This window comes from Schistocerca gregaria, chromosome 4, assembly GCF_023897955.1.
Source record: "Schistocerca gregaria isolate iqSchGreg1 chromosome 4, iqSchGreg1.2, whole genome shotgun sequence".
In the NCBI taxonomy this organism is placed as follows: Eukaryota; Metazoa; Arthropoda; class Insecta; order Orthoptera; family Acrididae; genus Schistocerca; species Schistocerca gregaria.
In genome coordinates, this window is record NC_064923.1 from 507,149,956 (window position 1) to 507,165,659 (window position 15,704).

General features: G+C 37.6%; 1 protein-coding gene across 2 annotated transcripts in view; it reads right to left on the reverse strand.

Annotated features, from left to right (window-relative positions):
- LOC126365895 (N-acetylgalactosamine kinase) overlaps positions 1–15,704 on the reverse strand; it is a 98,289-nt gene that overhangs the window by 67,981 nt on the left and 14,604 nt on the right. For both annotated transcript variants that reach the window (XM_050008615.1, XM_050008614.1), the window contains one exon: positions 10,934–11,092. In XM_050008615.1, the coding sequence (XP_049864572.1) occupies positions 10,934–11,082 (149 nt within the window). In that variant the 5' untranslated portion in view covers positions 11,083–11,092. The remainder of the gene's footprint in view (positions 1–10,933; positions 11,093–15,704) is intronic.

Genomic DNA, 15,704 nt, shown 5'->3' on the forward strand with positions numbered 1-15,704 from the left:
ACTATGGTGTGCATGGTGAGAGGTAATGCCTGAAATCTGGTATTCTCGGCACCATTTTGACACTGTAGACCTTGGAATAATGAATTCCCTAATGTTTTCCAAAATGCAATCAATGTCCATGTGTCTAGCTCAAACTACCATTCCACGTTCAAAGTCTCTTAATTCCTGCCTTGCAGTCATAATCATGTCAAAGACCTTTTCACATGAATCACCTGAGTACAAGTGACAGCTCCGCCAATATGTTGCCCTTCCACACCTCTTGTGCATGATACTACAGTATATATATATATATATATATATATATATATATATATATATATATATATATATATATATATATATATATATATATATATATATATATATCCCATGAGTTTTGTCATCTCAGTGTATACCTAAAAACATCTGGAAAGTGATTTCAGAATTAGGAATAAAATATTGTTGGTATACGGTACTAAACAGTAATGATTGTAGAACAACGAATACATGATAATGCCTAATCAGTCTTCCACGTTCAGAAAGTGTAGCTGTGACCTTCCTGACTGGTTGAGACAAGAGATAGTCTCCAATTACCTTCATTCTTTCATGCATTGGGTCATTTCTGACAATACCTGAAGTATCAAAGAAGGGTTCAGCCACAATCTCAGTACAGTAACCAACATCAGGATCACATCAATGCTGCAGGATAGCATGAGAGTGGCAATCAGCCATAGAGTCAGAGTCTGCAACTTTTACCTAGAGGTAGGGACACAGGATACCACATGAACATTTCCTTGCTGAAATACATGAAGCATGGGAACATGGTTGAAACATGTAAAAACTACTTTTGTCAGTATATAATTTATTTTCAAAGTGGAAATAGCCCCCAGCTGAGACACTCGCAAAACATCCTGGACACTTTACCTATTATCGGTATACATTGTCTCCCAGGGGATTGGTCAATATTCAGGGATATGACAGGAACGATCATTTGAAGCAACAATTATAGTAAACTTGGAGTCTAAAATTCATACCATACAAGCATGAACACTACACGATCTTCGATAGTGTGAAACAAATCTCTTGTTCTGCTAGCTCTTCAACTTTCATATTTTGAGAGATTGTAATGTGGGCCAAAATATACAGTAGACATGGGCTCTAAAGTGCATATCTTAATAGTTGTAAACACTTTTCCATCTTCACTACTATGACGCACATGGCTTCTTATGAACAAGTGCTCATAGGTCTTGTGGTATGCATTCCAGAGCCCATGTTTACTAAACTTTCTTGCTTCAAATGACTGTTCCTCTCCTATCGCTGAATAGTCATAATGCCTCCTGGGATGCCTTGTATCTGTTATAGTACATCAATAAATTATTAATAGAAATTTTAGGTATACAATTGAGTATGCACAATAGCTACAGAAAACTGCATGCTGAAGTAAATTAGACTCTTTAGATCTCAATTTAGCCAGTTCTCTGTAGCAGGGTGATTGTTTTTTCATGTAACAATGTTTTAACTATTTAAACTCAGGCAGCAATAAGGTCTCGGTGAAGGCACTTCGTTACAACAGCGTGACTTGAAGGAATGTTGTGATTTGAGAGGTGGAGGGGGGTTGAGGATGTTGTGCTTTGGGGAGGAATGTTGTGCTGGTGACAATTTTTGGGTGCATCTTATCAGTAATGTTACAGGAAGAATGTATATGGAGAGTCCCAGTGAAGAAGCTCTCAGTTATTTTCAAACAAAATGAGATATTCAATGAAGCTCAGGCATACCATTCACGAATGATTCTAGTCTCAAATTCACAGCGGACCAGGATAGGCAGAGGATAGTTATGCAACAGTACTAAATCTCACTAACAATGACAAGATTGTGGAACACCAATTTAAACATCAGCAATTATCTCTGCCATGGCAGCTTACATGCAATAAGAGCCATGATGTGTGTGTTAACAACAGTTTCAAACATCAAATTTCACAAGACAATATCTTCTGTGTGAATGAAGACAGAAATTCGGGTTGAGTTTTAACTTATGCATAGGGCTATGCAGGTTTTGTTTTGAAAAGAACCAATCAGTTTTTAAGGGCATATCATTTCATTGCATGCAGATGCAACCCTGGAGTAATTTTTACAATTGCACCTAGGATCAAATTTTTCACTTACCTTTCACAAATACTCACTGTGCCCTCCACCAAACACATCACAAACGTTCAGATGATAGTCAAACTTGTGTTATGATTTTATGAGTGTATTTAGACAATTTTATGAGTGTATTTAGACATACCGCAATCACTACTACTGCTATTCTGTGCCACATTTCAGCCAATGTTATTGGCAGGGGATATACATGGAATCTTTAACAAACCCCCACAAAAATTTTCAAAAAACTGTGAGATCAGGTGCCGTAGGAGGCCAACTGTGCAATCTGAGGCCAAATTCCCTTTATGGCCAATTCATCTTTGAGGCAGCTCACTGCACCAGTAGGATAGTGTTCCACCATGTTGAAATATGAAACTTTTGGCATGTTCTCCTAACAGTGGAAAACTCCACATCACCATGACATACAGGAATGTGGCTCCTGTATGTGTCTTTTCCACAAGAAAAGAATGGTCCACATTTGTTATCTTGGAAGATAAAAAACACATGAACCTTTTGAGAGTCATTCTTGTGCTCAACCACAGCAGGGGGCTGCTGTGTTACCCATATTCTTACATTGTGGTAGTCCACTTTCACACTTCAATGGAATGTAGCCTGATCACTAAACATTAAACGTGGAAGGAAATTGTTATCTTCTATCCCCACGTTAAGAACAAATTCACAAAACCATATACACTATGCTGTTTATCATCATGAAGGGCTTGTAGCAGTCAAATCCTGTACAGTCTGAAACACGAATGTCACTACTAAATATGGTGAACAGACACAAAGGAATGACTAGTCTTGATTGGCTCGACAGGTAGACTTCTATGAGTTATGTGTAACACTGATGAATGGCTCAGTGTCTTGATCAAGCACATGGGGCCACCTGCCAATTTTCCCTTGCCTAAAAAAGTGTCTTGAAACTGCTGGTGTCACCAACTACTGCACTGAGCTGTGCTGTACTCCCAATGGAAATCACACTGCATTGTTGCAACTGGATTGTACCTGTTAACAGCAAACTCAAAATGACTTTTGCTGCTACATTAACATCATCTCACTCTGACATACACTGACTAATGAATGAGTGAGCTAGCTGAAACAGAGGAACTTTTACTGACTAGCACATGAACTGGCAACTTACAACTGCTGAGAAGGTGCACTTTCAGTTTGAATGCCCAAGTTAAAATTTACTTCAAGTTTTTATCTTCATCCAGATACAGGATGATATAACCTTGTGAAATTTGATTGATATTTTTTTTAAAGGTTCTGTATTATAGTACCTATGAAACTTGGCTGAAAGAACGCCATGGCTTGAACACACCAAAGGGGAATGAGCATTGTTCGCTAACGAGTCATTAACTAAATTGTTGGGTTTGGTAAGCAACATATTTGCATATGGAATCATTGTAACTTGAACGGTTCTTGTTGGTCCATGTCTGTGTAAAAACAATCTGGACTTGTGGATCCGCCTTGTTTGCATCAAAAGCAAGGAAGAGTGGAGTTTAACAGTCTGTTGACAGTGCGGCCATTAGGGACAGAGCACAAGTTTAGATTGTAAAAGGATGGGGAAGGAAACTGGCCATGCCCTTTTCTAACTATCCCAGCATATACCTGGAGCAATTTAAGGAAATCATGGAAAATGTAAATCTGGATGGCTGGACAGGGATTTGAATTGTTGTCCTCCAGAATGCAAATCCACGTTTGCATCAAGACAGACCCACAATGCCATATAGTTTACCTATGGAGGGAACAACAACATAGTTTTGCAAGAAACATCATAACATTGTGGTAGCAGGTTGATTGTGTGGGCAGATGTCATTACAGATGGATTTAAGTATCTTCTCTAAATGCAACCAGATCAAGATGGCTCAAAAGTCAAGGAACAGAACACCTCTGAGTCTTTATTGTGTGATATGCTGGCGCTTTCTAGTATCATTCTGAATAACTTGTTCAAAGATGAGGATTCTTTGTTAATGCCTTGGTCAACCATGCTCTCAGGAGTTAAATTATATTAAACATATCTGCTATTCAGCAGTGGAGGAAGTGTATATGAGAAAAATGGGTTCTTGCATATCTGCAAGTCATGTGATAACAGACTACTCACATGCTACTGCATAAAATTTTGTCAGACTGGATCTGTCATAAAATTTGATTGTAACAATATTGTGAAAAGGAAAGCTGCTACTCAGCATATAGTGGAGATGCTGACTCGCAGATAGGCACAACAAAAAGACTATCGCAAATCTGATTAAGCATATATTTCCCAAGTAGCATAATACAATAAAAGTAAATGATTTAGGGTGGTTCCAATGGTATATGAAATTACTAACTAAACTGGTACAGAAAGAAAATGGGACAGAGAGAATCACAGACAACTGATGTAGGTCACAGTACATTAACAGCAGGAGATATTCTGTTTTAAATAATGGTGAAATTTAAAGCCTGGTCTAAACATAATACTTTGTCATCAGTCTAGCATGATCATACCAGATTTGACAAATAAAGCATTTATGTGGACAGAAGTTTGACAGTCTTGCATGAACTGAATGAAGTTGCACAAGACTGATGGACTGGAGCTTTGTGTACATGCAAGACCGCTGACAAATCTACATATGTAGACACAGATAAGCCTTATCGCTCAAACTTAGCTTTGCTGCCAGTCTACTCTCAGTGATGCTAGAAAATCCAACTGTCACTTTAGTGGATATAGTGGAAAAAGAAAATGATAGACTTATGGCACTGGACTCACAAATTTTTCGCAGAGTTCATACAGTGTACCAAAGTTTTCCTTGTCTCTGGCAAGTAAAATCTAAGAATTATAGCAACAAAGGCAAGAAAAACCAGGCATATACCACTTTGGTTAATAAGTACAAGAAAGTGGATCTTGACGCAACAGTAGAGTTGGTCACCAAAATGGGCAACTTCTTTTGAACAGTTTGCCACATTCATCAGGAACTGTCATAAATTTAAGAACACAGACATTCATAAATTTTGCCTAGAACAGCATATGGAAGCATGTGCATCAGAAGTAGAATTTCACATAAAATCCTTCATAATATTAAGTGTATATCGAGCACCTGCAGGTAACTTTAATCTCTTCGAAAACCACCTTTAAGCTGTACTGGGCCATTTAACTACCAAAAACAAAGAAATAGTGGTTGCTGGTGATTTCAATGTAGATTCTGTTAAAGACTCTCCCACTAAGAAGTTATTTGAGTTAGTAACACTATCACTCAACTTAATTCCTACTGTAAAGTTCCCCACTAGGATAGCCAATTGCTCACAAACAGCCATTGATAATATCTTTATAGAAAAATCAAATGAACAAAATTATATTACAAAAGCAATACTCAATGATTTCTCAGATCATGACATGCATTTCCTTCTGTTAAATGTTAACACTGAACAGGATATAAAATCTGTTAATCTGAGCTCAAGAGGGTAATCAATAAGCCAAAAATTGATTATTTTAGGACACTCCTCAGAAAAATTCACTGGATTCATGTTTACAGTGCTCATGGTATGAATGAAAAATATAACACTTTTGCTAATAAAGTGCTTACCTTACCTGAACACTGTTTTCCCCAAAAACTTACCTAGGTTAGAGCAAAGTCTACAAAGAAGCCATGGATTACTCAAGGAATTGGGGTATCTTGTAAAACAAAAAGAAAACTGTATCTGTCAATCCAAAACAGTTCCGGTGTTGATGCTACAGCACATTACAAGAAATACTGTAAAATATTAAAGACTGTAATATGGACATCAAAGCAAATATATTACAAGGAAAAGATAGTCATATCAGATAACAAAATAAAGACAATATGGGATATAGTGAAGGAGGAGACCGGTAGAACCAGACATGAAGAGGGACAAATAGCATTAAGAGTAAATGATACATTGGTGACAGATGTGTATAGTGTTGCAGAACTTTTTGACAAACATTTCATAACTTTTACTGAAAAGATGGAGTTGTCAGGTTCTGTAGATGCTGCTATGGAATACCTCAGACCAGAGATTTCAAGTAACTTCCATAATACGAATTTGACCCTCACTACACCAGCAGAAATAATGTCTATCATAAAATCTTTAAAATCAAATACATCTAGTGGGTATGATGAAATATCAACAAAGCTAATTAAAGAATGTGATTCTGAGTTAAGTAACATATTAAGCTATCTGTGTAACCAGTCGTTTATCAGTGGAATATTTCCTGAATGGTTAAAATATGCTGAAGTTAAGCCACTGTTTAAGAAGGGAGATAAAGAAATAGTGTCAAATTTCCGTCCAATTTCACTTTTGCCAGCATTCTCAAAAATTTTAGAAAAATTAATGTACAATCGGCTTTATAACAATCTTATATCAAATAACATACTGTCAAAGTCACAGTTCGGATTTCTACAGGGTTCTGATATGGAGAAGGCTATCTACACTTAAGTGAAAATGTGCTTAATTCATTAGATAAAAAATTGCAGGCAACTGGAATATTTTGTGATCTGTCAAAGACATTTGAATGTGTAAATCACAATATACTTTTAAGTAAATTAGAATATTATGGTGTAACAGGAAATGCTGCAAAATGGTTCAAATCTTATATCTCTGGCAGGAAACAAAGAGTGTTATTAGGAAAGAGACATGCATCAAGCATCATCCAACTGGGAACTAATTACATGTGGGGGCCCCACAAGGTTCAATTTTATGGCCCTTACTTTTTTTCGTGTATATCAATGACCTTTCATCAGTAACATTACCAGATGCCAGGTTCATTTTGTTTGCCGATGACACAAACATTGCAATAAATAGCAAATCAAGTATAGTCTTAGAAAGATCAGCTAATGAAATATTTTTGGACATTAATCACTGGTTCCTAGCCAATTCCTTGTCACTGAATTTTGAAAAAACACACCACATGCAGTCCAGAACTTGTAAGGGGTGTCCCACAAGTATATGCCTAACATATGATGACAAGCAGATAGAAGAAGTGGACAGTGGTAAATTCTTGTGATTACAGCTTGATAATAAATTCAACTGGGAAAAGCACACCACAGAACTGCTGAGGAGGAGGAGGAGGAGGAGGAGGAGGAGGAGGAGATTAGTGTTTAACGTCCCGTCGACAATGAGGTTATTAGAGACGGAGAGTAAGCTCAGGTGAGGGAAGGATGGGGAAGGAAGTCGGCTGTGCCCTTTCAAAGGAACCATCCCGGCATTTCTCTGGAGCGATTTAGGGAAATCATGGAAAACCTAAATCAGGATGGCCGGAGATGGGATTGAACCGTTGTCCTCCTGAATGTGAGTCGTGTGCTAACCACTACGCCACCTCGCTCGGTCAGAACTGCTGAAGCATCTTAAAAAATCTCTATTTGTAATGCAAATTGAGTCAGACATAGGGGATATGAAAATGAAAAAGCTAGCATACTATGCTTACTTTCATTCCATAATGTCATATGGGATTATTTTTTGGGGTAATTCATCAAGCCAAGCTAAAGTTTTCCGCGCACAAAAACATGCATCAAGAGTTATATGTGGTGTGAACTCAAGAACATCCTGCAGTAGCCTGTTTAGGGAACTAGGGATACAAATTACTGCTTCCCTATATATTTATTCTTTAATGAAATTTGTCATTAAAAATATATCACTTTTTCAAACCAACAGCTCAACTCATGGAATCAATACTAGAAATAAGAATAATCTTCACAAGGATTTAAAGTCACTTAGTCCTGTACAAAAAGGTGTGCATTATTCAAGAACACACATTTTCAATAACTTGCCAGCAGCCATAAAAGGCTTAACAACCAATAAAAATTCAGTTTAAGAGAAGCCTAAAGGATTTATTGGTGGCCTGTGTGTGTGTGTGTGTGTGTGTGTGTGTGTGTGTGTGTGTAAGTACAATATAACTTCAGCACCATTTCAGTGCAGTAATGTGTTCATTGTAAATAAGTACTATAGTAGCTGTATTACACGTTTATTACCTTATAAACAAATAAAAAACTTCTTTATTTTAAATTCAGTGCATTAGTATTTGTAAAATGATTCTTTCATATAATAACAAAGAGATAGAGGGGCTGGCCAGTACTTACCTCAGCTCAGTACAGCCGATAGATACACAAAAAACAAACAAAAATTTAAGTTCCTAGCTTTCGGAATAAATGTTCCTTCATCAGGGAGGAGAGAGGGGGAAGAAAGGGAAGAAGGGAAAGTGGATTTAGTTACTCACAACCCAGGTTATGAAGCAACAGGGAAAGGAAAACAGGGAGGGTAGCAAGGATGGAGGCATGGTTGTCAGAGGGAAGCCAAAGTTATTCTACTGTAGGTAACGTGCCAGCTTCAAACCAAAGAGGATGCATACAGAAGTAAAGAGGTGTATAGTATAAAGATGTAGGATGAAAAGATGCATGAATGGCTAAAGAGGAAAGGGAAAGAGGAGAAGATTGAAGAGTAAATGGGAGTGAGGTTGGTTAACGTAGGTTCAGTCCAGGGGGATGGCGGGATGAAAGGATGTGTTGGAGTGCAAGTTCCCATCTCCGCAGTTCAGAGGGACTTGTGTTGGGTGCGAGAAGCCAAATGGCACATACGGTGTAGCAGGTTCCTAGGTCCCTAGAATTATGCTGGTGGGAGGAGAGGGGAGAGGGGAAAGAAAGGGAAGAAGGGAAAGTGGACTTAGTTACTCACAACCCAGGTTATGAAGCAACAGGGAAAGGAAAACAGCGAGGAGAGAGGGGAAACCTGGGTTGTGAGTAACTAAATCCACTTTCCCTTCTTCCCTTTCTTTCCCCTCTCTCCTCTCTGATGAAGGAACATTTATTCCGAAAGCTAGGAACTTAAATTTTCGGCTGTTTTTTGTGTATCTATCGGCTGTACTGAGCTGAGGTAAGTACTGGCCAGCCCCTCTATCTCTTTGTTAGTATTTGTTTCACATCTTTATATGAGATTTTCCATTAATTCTTTCATACAGTGTTCATTAAAAAATGATGATCATTCCACTTGGCACCTGTGGAATGGTACATTAGCTTATTTGTTTGAGATGTAAATATTTGTCATATATTGTTGTTTTTCAGACATCCTGGAGGACCTCCTTACTACAGATCAATTGGAATGAAAGCAAATCTAATCTAATCTAATCTAATCTAATCTAGAGTGCAAAAATTATAGGGTATATGAGGTCTGGAGCTGATACAGAAGAAGTTTATAAACATTCATTGTGGTACTTTGATTTACTTCCCTCCTTGAATGTCAAATATCATTGTCAGACATAGAAGAGTCTGAAAATGAGTTAAACAAATACTAACAAAGAGATAGAGGGGCTGGCCAGTACTTAACTCAGCTCAGTACAGCCGATAGTGTTTTTTGTGTATCTGTCGGCTGTACTGAGCTGAGGTAAGTACTGGCCAGCCCCTCTATCTCTTTGTTAGTATTTGTTTCACATCTTTATATGAGATTTTCAATTAATTATTTTGAAAATGAGTTAAGTAATAAAAATCACTTGTAATTTTCATGGGCAAAAATTATTATTTATTATGTACCTCACACAAAATTATTCAACTCAAGGTCTTTGTGCCTGTCAATTACTAACAACCAGAATGACCCAGTGGAAGCTTATAGCTGCCCTCATGACATTATCTTCTTTTTCTATTCTTGGAGTTACAAGCATTAACAGTTTACTGTACATGTCAGTGTCCATAAGAACATAATTGCTCCAATTTTCTAGTTCCTGTTGTAGTTCTCAAAGGAAGGTCACATGGGGAAATGCCCCTCTCTTCAATAACCAACCTCGGAACCATTGTGAACAACATGTAGGCTTTGTATTCTCAGAGCACATAATGCAGCTGTCATTGATGGCAGTTCTTCTTCCACAACTATTTCGGAAAAACTGAGCAAAAGTTTGAATAGTGTGGCTGTGCGGTTTGTGTCATTCTTGTCATCAGTCTTGCATGATCATTCAAGAATGATGACAAAAGTTACATGTAGGCAAGGCTTGATGGAACCACAAACCTTTAGAAAGAGATACATTAAGGTAATTCTGGTGAGAAGATATTTAATAGTCCCATGACAGAAACAACTACAAAAGTGCTGGCACACTAAATAACGAGCCAAATATCTTGCTTTTGGACCTACAATGAATGTCTCTTCACTGACAAGGAAAGGCAAATAGAAACTGGTAAAAGATGGATAAAAGAAAAAGTCAATAAAGAGAGATGGAAGGCACAGATAAAGTATCTGAAGAGATAATTCACAACTGATTGATTAGATATACATACAGTGCAATCATGAATGTAGAGACCATTGTTCAACTGGAAATTATGAAAATTAAAGTGACTGTAGTCACAGCTAACATTTATTAAATGCTGTCAAAAATCTCTACACAACATTGTCTGATCTGTTTTTACTTCACTATCTGAAATTTCACCTATATTAACAAGAGAGGTAGGTAAATAAATAAGATTCTGGTTTCCTTGCTTCTTGTACATTTAGTTTTGAGCAGTTGAGACAATTAAGTAGGTAGGTATTACGGGTTTTCTGTGAGAATATATAGCTGAAACGTAACATAAATGGAAAAATGGAAAAAGTGTGCGCCACATACTAAACATCAAATGTTACAACTGAATACATTATGGAAGTCCATATGTACTAGCTACCAAGCAGCAGTTGATACACAGACATTCAATAAACCACACAAGAACTTACAGTATTAAGAGTTTCTCCAAACAACAAACGGAAAATCCCAAAAGCGTTACACACCATCTGACATTTCATGACACATTCACACCAATGGTGATACACTTCGGTATTTAAATTAACAGTCGCTGTGCATCATAACTACCTTCCTGGGACGCGGACATAGAATGATGGCTTCTCCATGAACTTTGCTTCAAATAATTGGGTGAGAGAGAGAAATCTGCCTTCTTCCACATCATCTTTTCTCATTTGAATGACCTGAATTTTATCATTATTACTAGTTGGCAAGTCCATGTGTTTCTTCCTATAAAAATATTTTATGTGAGTAAATTTGCAACATAGTACATATAAATTACATGCATGAATGTTTAAAAAAGATAAAACAAAGATAGGAAGAAAATATCTTCAAAATGCATTAAAAATGGTTCTGTATGGAAGTGAGAGGGAAAAAAAGCACACAGCTAGAGCCAACCAATCTGAGTTTTAGAAACAAATTAAATTAGTCAAATACATATAGTCAGTGTTACAAGGATCTGGCTCAAACTATTGTTTCTGTTACAATATTTGGTAAGTAGGCAATTTTCATCAGAATTTATTGAATACAAACAATATGATATGGGTAAACTATCACCAAATAGAGAAGGCACTAAGTGGCACACAGGCATACTGAAAAAAGACTGCTAGATATTATCAGCTATTGAGCAAGTCCTTCATCAGATGTAGGGAAAACAAAAATGTGCTCTTTAACAATTCTGTACATAGGAAAGCACACTTTTCTATGTACCAAACTGACAAAGTTCTGGTATATTGAAACCGGAGAATGGTAATCCTTAAGAAAATATTATTAATATAAACCCTACAGTTGGCACAAGCTTAATCACATCCAGTATTTACTTCCTTTATCATCGATATTCTCTGTTAAAAATAATGGAACAATAATGAAACACTTTACCCCTTGCAAAGCAATGAGCAATAGCAGGCACTGCAGACAACTGGCCATTTACACAAAGTGAATACCCCTATGTGGTGACTGGCACCTGATCCCTGTAGAAGAAGCCCTTTGAGATCTCAGGAGTGTGAAGAAATGGACAGATGCCAAGAACCCAGCTGCGAAAAGGTTTTCGATAGAACTGTTATTTCTGGTATGACAAGAAGTGAAATAAATGATGACTGCTTCCTGATACTTTTAACTTGTAAACAAAATGAAGTAAAAGAAAAATTATTCATCAAAAATTCCTCACCCTCAACAGGCTGCTTGTTACCATGCCCTTGTGGAGGAAGGTAGTTAGACAGCACCTGTGTCTGGGGCATTTCTGAGCACACATCACAACGGTGGATAAGATATACCAAAAAAGTTTCTCAATGCTTTTCTTCTTTGCATGTATTACAACATACATCACCTCATCATTATGTCATAGGCTGAAACTGACATCCAGTATCAGTAGGTTAAGTAGTCAGAAAATACAACTGCATTTCCTGGTTCAGTGAACATGGTTTGGAACCCACATTAAGCAGCAAACTTGCAACCAATGTGCCATTAATACCAATTCTTTCAGTTAGCATTTACAGAAGACAACATTGTGACAGGCACAATATGATATTTTCTGACTAATCACCCTTTCCTCTGCAAACCAAGTTCCAATACATTTATATATGCCACAATACATTTATATATGCCAATATATTTATATATGCCAATACATTTATATATGCCACAAAGTGATTCAAAATAATCCACGATTCATCTCAGCATGGCTGTGTGTCTGCAACAGTTTGAAGCTGTATGTAGTCCTGTGGGTCTTAGAATGCTTCACAAGATAGATGGCCAGCATGATGCTGCCCAGCGTAACCTATATTATGATTCCATAAGTATGACAACTACACTAATAAATCAAATGTATACAGGCACCTATTAGCGAACATTAATATGTGATGTGTTTATTGTTCATCTTCATGATGACTTCAACTCTGCAGGGGACACTTTCAAGGAGCAGCCTGAATACTTGTGAGTAATAGCAGCCCATTCATCCTCAAGAACAGAAACGAGAAAAGTTAGTGATGTTGGATGCTGGAGCAAATTCAACATTCTAACTCATCTCAAAGGCTTTCCCTTGGATTCAGGTCAGAACTCTGGGCAGGCCAAACATTTTCAAGGAATGTTACTGTTCACAAACCACTGCTGCACAGATGTGGTGCCATGTCAATATAATCAATCATCATCTCAAAATTGTTCCCCTAACGTATGCAATACACAAAGCTGTAAAATATGTCCATATTCTTCCAAAATTAATGTTTTCTCAAGGACAATAAGAGGACCACACAATAACCACAAAAATCACTCCCATGCCGTAACACCACCTCTTCCACAATTCACCATTGGCACTACACATGATGACAGGTAATGTGCTCCGTACATTTGTCAAACCCAAACCCTTTCATCAGATTACCACATCATCATCATCATCATCATCACCATCATTTAAGACTGATTATGCCTTTCAGCGTTCAGTCTGGAGCATAGTCCCCCTTATAAAATTCCTCCATGATCCCCTATTCAGTGCTAACATTGGTGCCTCTTCTGATGTTAAGCCTATTACTTCAAAATCATTCTTAACCGAATCCAGGTACCTTCTCCTTGGTCTGCCCCGACTCCTCCTACCCTCTACTGCTGAACCCATGAGTCTCTTGGGTAACCATGCTTCTCCCATGTGTGTAACATGACCACACCATCTAAGCCTGTTCGCCCTGACTGCTACATCTATAGAGTTCATTCCCAGTTTTTCTTTGATTTCCTCATTGTGCACACCCTCCTGCCATTGTTCACATCTACTAGTACCTGCAATCATCCTAGCTACTTTCATATCTGTAACCTCAACCTTATTGATAAGGCAACCTGAATCCACACAGCTTTCACTCCCATACAACAAAGTTGGTCAAAAGATTGAACGGTGCACAGATAACTTAGTCTTGGTACTGACTTCCTTCTTGCAGAAGAGAGTAGATCGTAGCTGAGGGCTCACTGCATTAGCTTTGCAACACCTCACTTCCAATTCTTTCACTATGTTGCCATCCTGTGATAATATGCATCCTAAGTACTTCAAACCATCCACCTGTTCTAACTTTGTTCCTCCTATTTGGCACTCAATCCGCTTATATCTCTTTACCACTGACATTACTTTTGTTTTGGAGATGCTAATCCTCATACCATAGTCCTTACATTTCTGATCTAGCTCTGAAATATTACTTTGCAAACTTTCAATAGAATCTGCCATCACAACTAAGTCAACCGCATAAGCCAGACTGCTTATTTTGTGTTCACCTACCTTAATCTCACCCAGCCAGTCTGTTGTTTTCAACATATGATCCATAAATAATATGAACAGTGGAGACAGGTTGCAGCCTTGTCTTACCCCTGAAACTACTCTGAACCATGGACTCAATTTACCATCAACTCTAACTGCTGCCTGACTATCTATGTAAAGACCTTTAATTGCTTGCAAAAGTTTGCCTCCTATTCCATAATCACGTAGAACAGACAATAACTTCCTCCTAGGAACCCGGTCATATGCCTTTTCTAGATCTATAAAACATAGATACAATTCCCTATTCCACTCTTAACACTTCTCCATTATTTGCTGTAAGCTGAAGATCTGGTCCTGACAACCTCTAAGAGGCCTAAACCCACACTGATTTTCATCCAATTTGTCCTCAACTAATACTCGCACTTTCCTTTCAACAATACCTGACAAGATTTTACCCGCAACGCTGATCAAAGAGAGACCTCTGTAGTTGTTACAGTGTTTTCTGTTTCTATGTTTAACGATTGGTGTGAGATTACCATAGGGTATAGGATTATTTAGAACACCAAACTATGCATTTTCAGTCATCTACTGCCCAGTGACATTGCTCTTTACACCAACTCAAGCATCGGTTAGCAGCAGCTACAGAAATGTACATGGCTTATGAGGAGCTGCTTGAGCATTGTATCCCATTCTTTTTACTTATTTATTGCTTCCTTACCATTATGAACAGAATTCTCTATTGAAATTCACTTGTTCCCTAAGCCGTTAGCATTTTCATTTCAATCTCCCAAAGATGCTTGGGTAACAGAGCAAACTGAACATTTTACTCTTGAGATCGCAGAAAATGGCTAGAGCTGAAATTACAAGCAATGCTATACAAGATCGAATCACATTAGTCAGTGTAAATAACTGCTCATAAAACTAAAGAGTAATTGGAACTGCAGCTGTGTAGTGCAAAACAATACACATTATGAAAACCCACAAGAATTCTTAATGTGCTTTTCATATGACACAGATGTTGTCATGCAGTGTAGTCAAGGGTGGAAAAGCAATAAGAAATACCTCAATTGAACAGTAATTAGTATAATGGCTTCACAGTTCTGTGGCACAATCAATGGACTGGAAAGCAGCAACATGATGCTAGTGTCAGTTTGTGTCCCACATGTGGAATTTAAGTTCATATTATTGCATTATTTTTTGTAATTTTTAGAAAATAGAAGACATTAACAAAATAAATGGTTCAAGTACTTAATAAGTCATTTATGGTCCTCAAAAAGGCAGAGCTTGAGGTTTCTTTACCTCTTGATGGTTCAGCCAAACACCTGTGACTTCAATAACTATCTTTATCTATATTTCTTTCCTGGCACCTACTCTGAAGCTTCAACAGTCACTGTGATTTCCTGGTGCAGTGTAAGGCGACTTTTCTCATTTGGTACATTTTGTCTTTGTACATATATCATCAATGAGGCTTAGGTTTCATTCAGAAGGCAAACAGGTGAGAAGAGAAAGAACATTCCATTCTGAAAGCTGCTGCTGAGCAATTCCTAATAGGGATACTAGAGACTGACCCTGCTGAAACTGACTAATCCCTCAAGATGTACATTTTCTGATAAA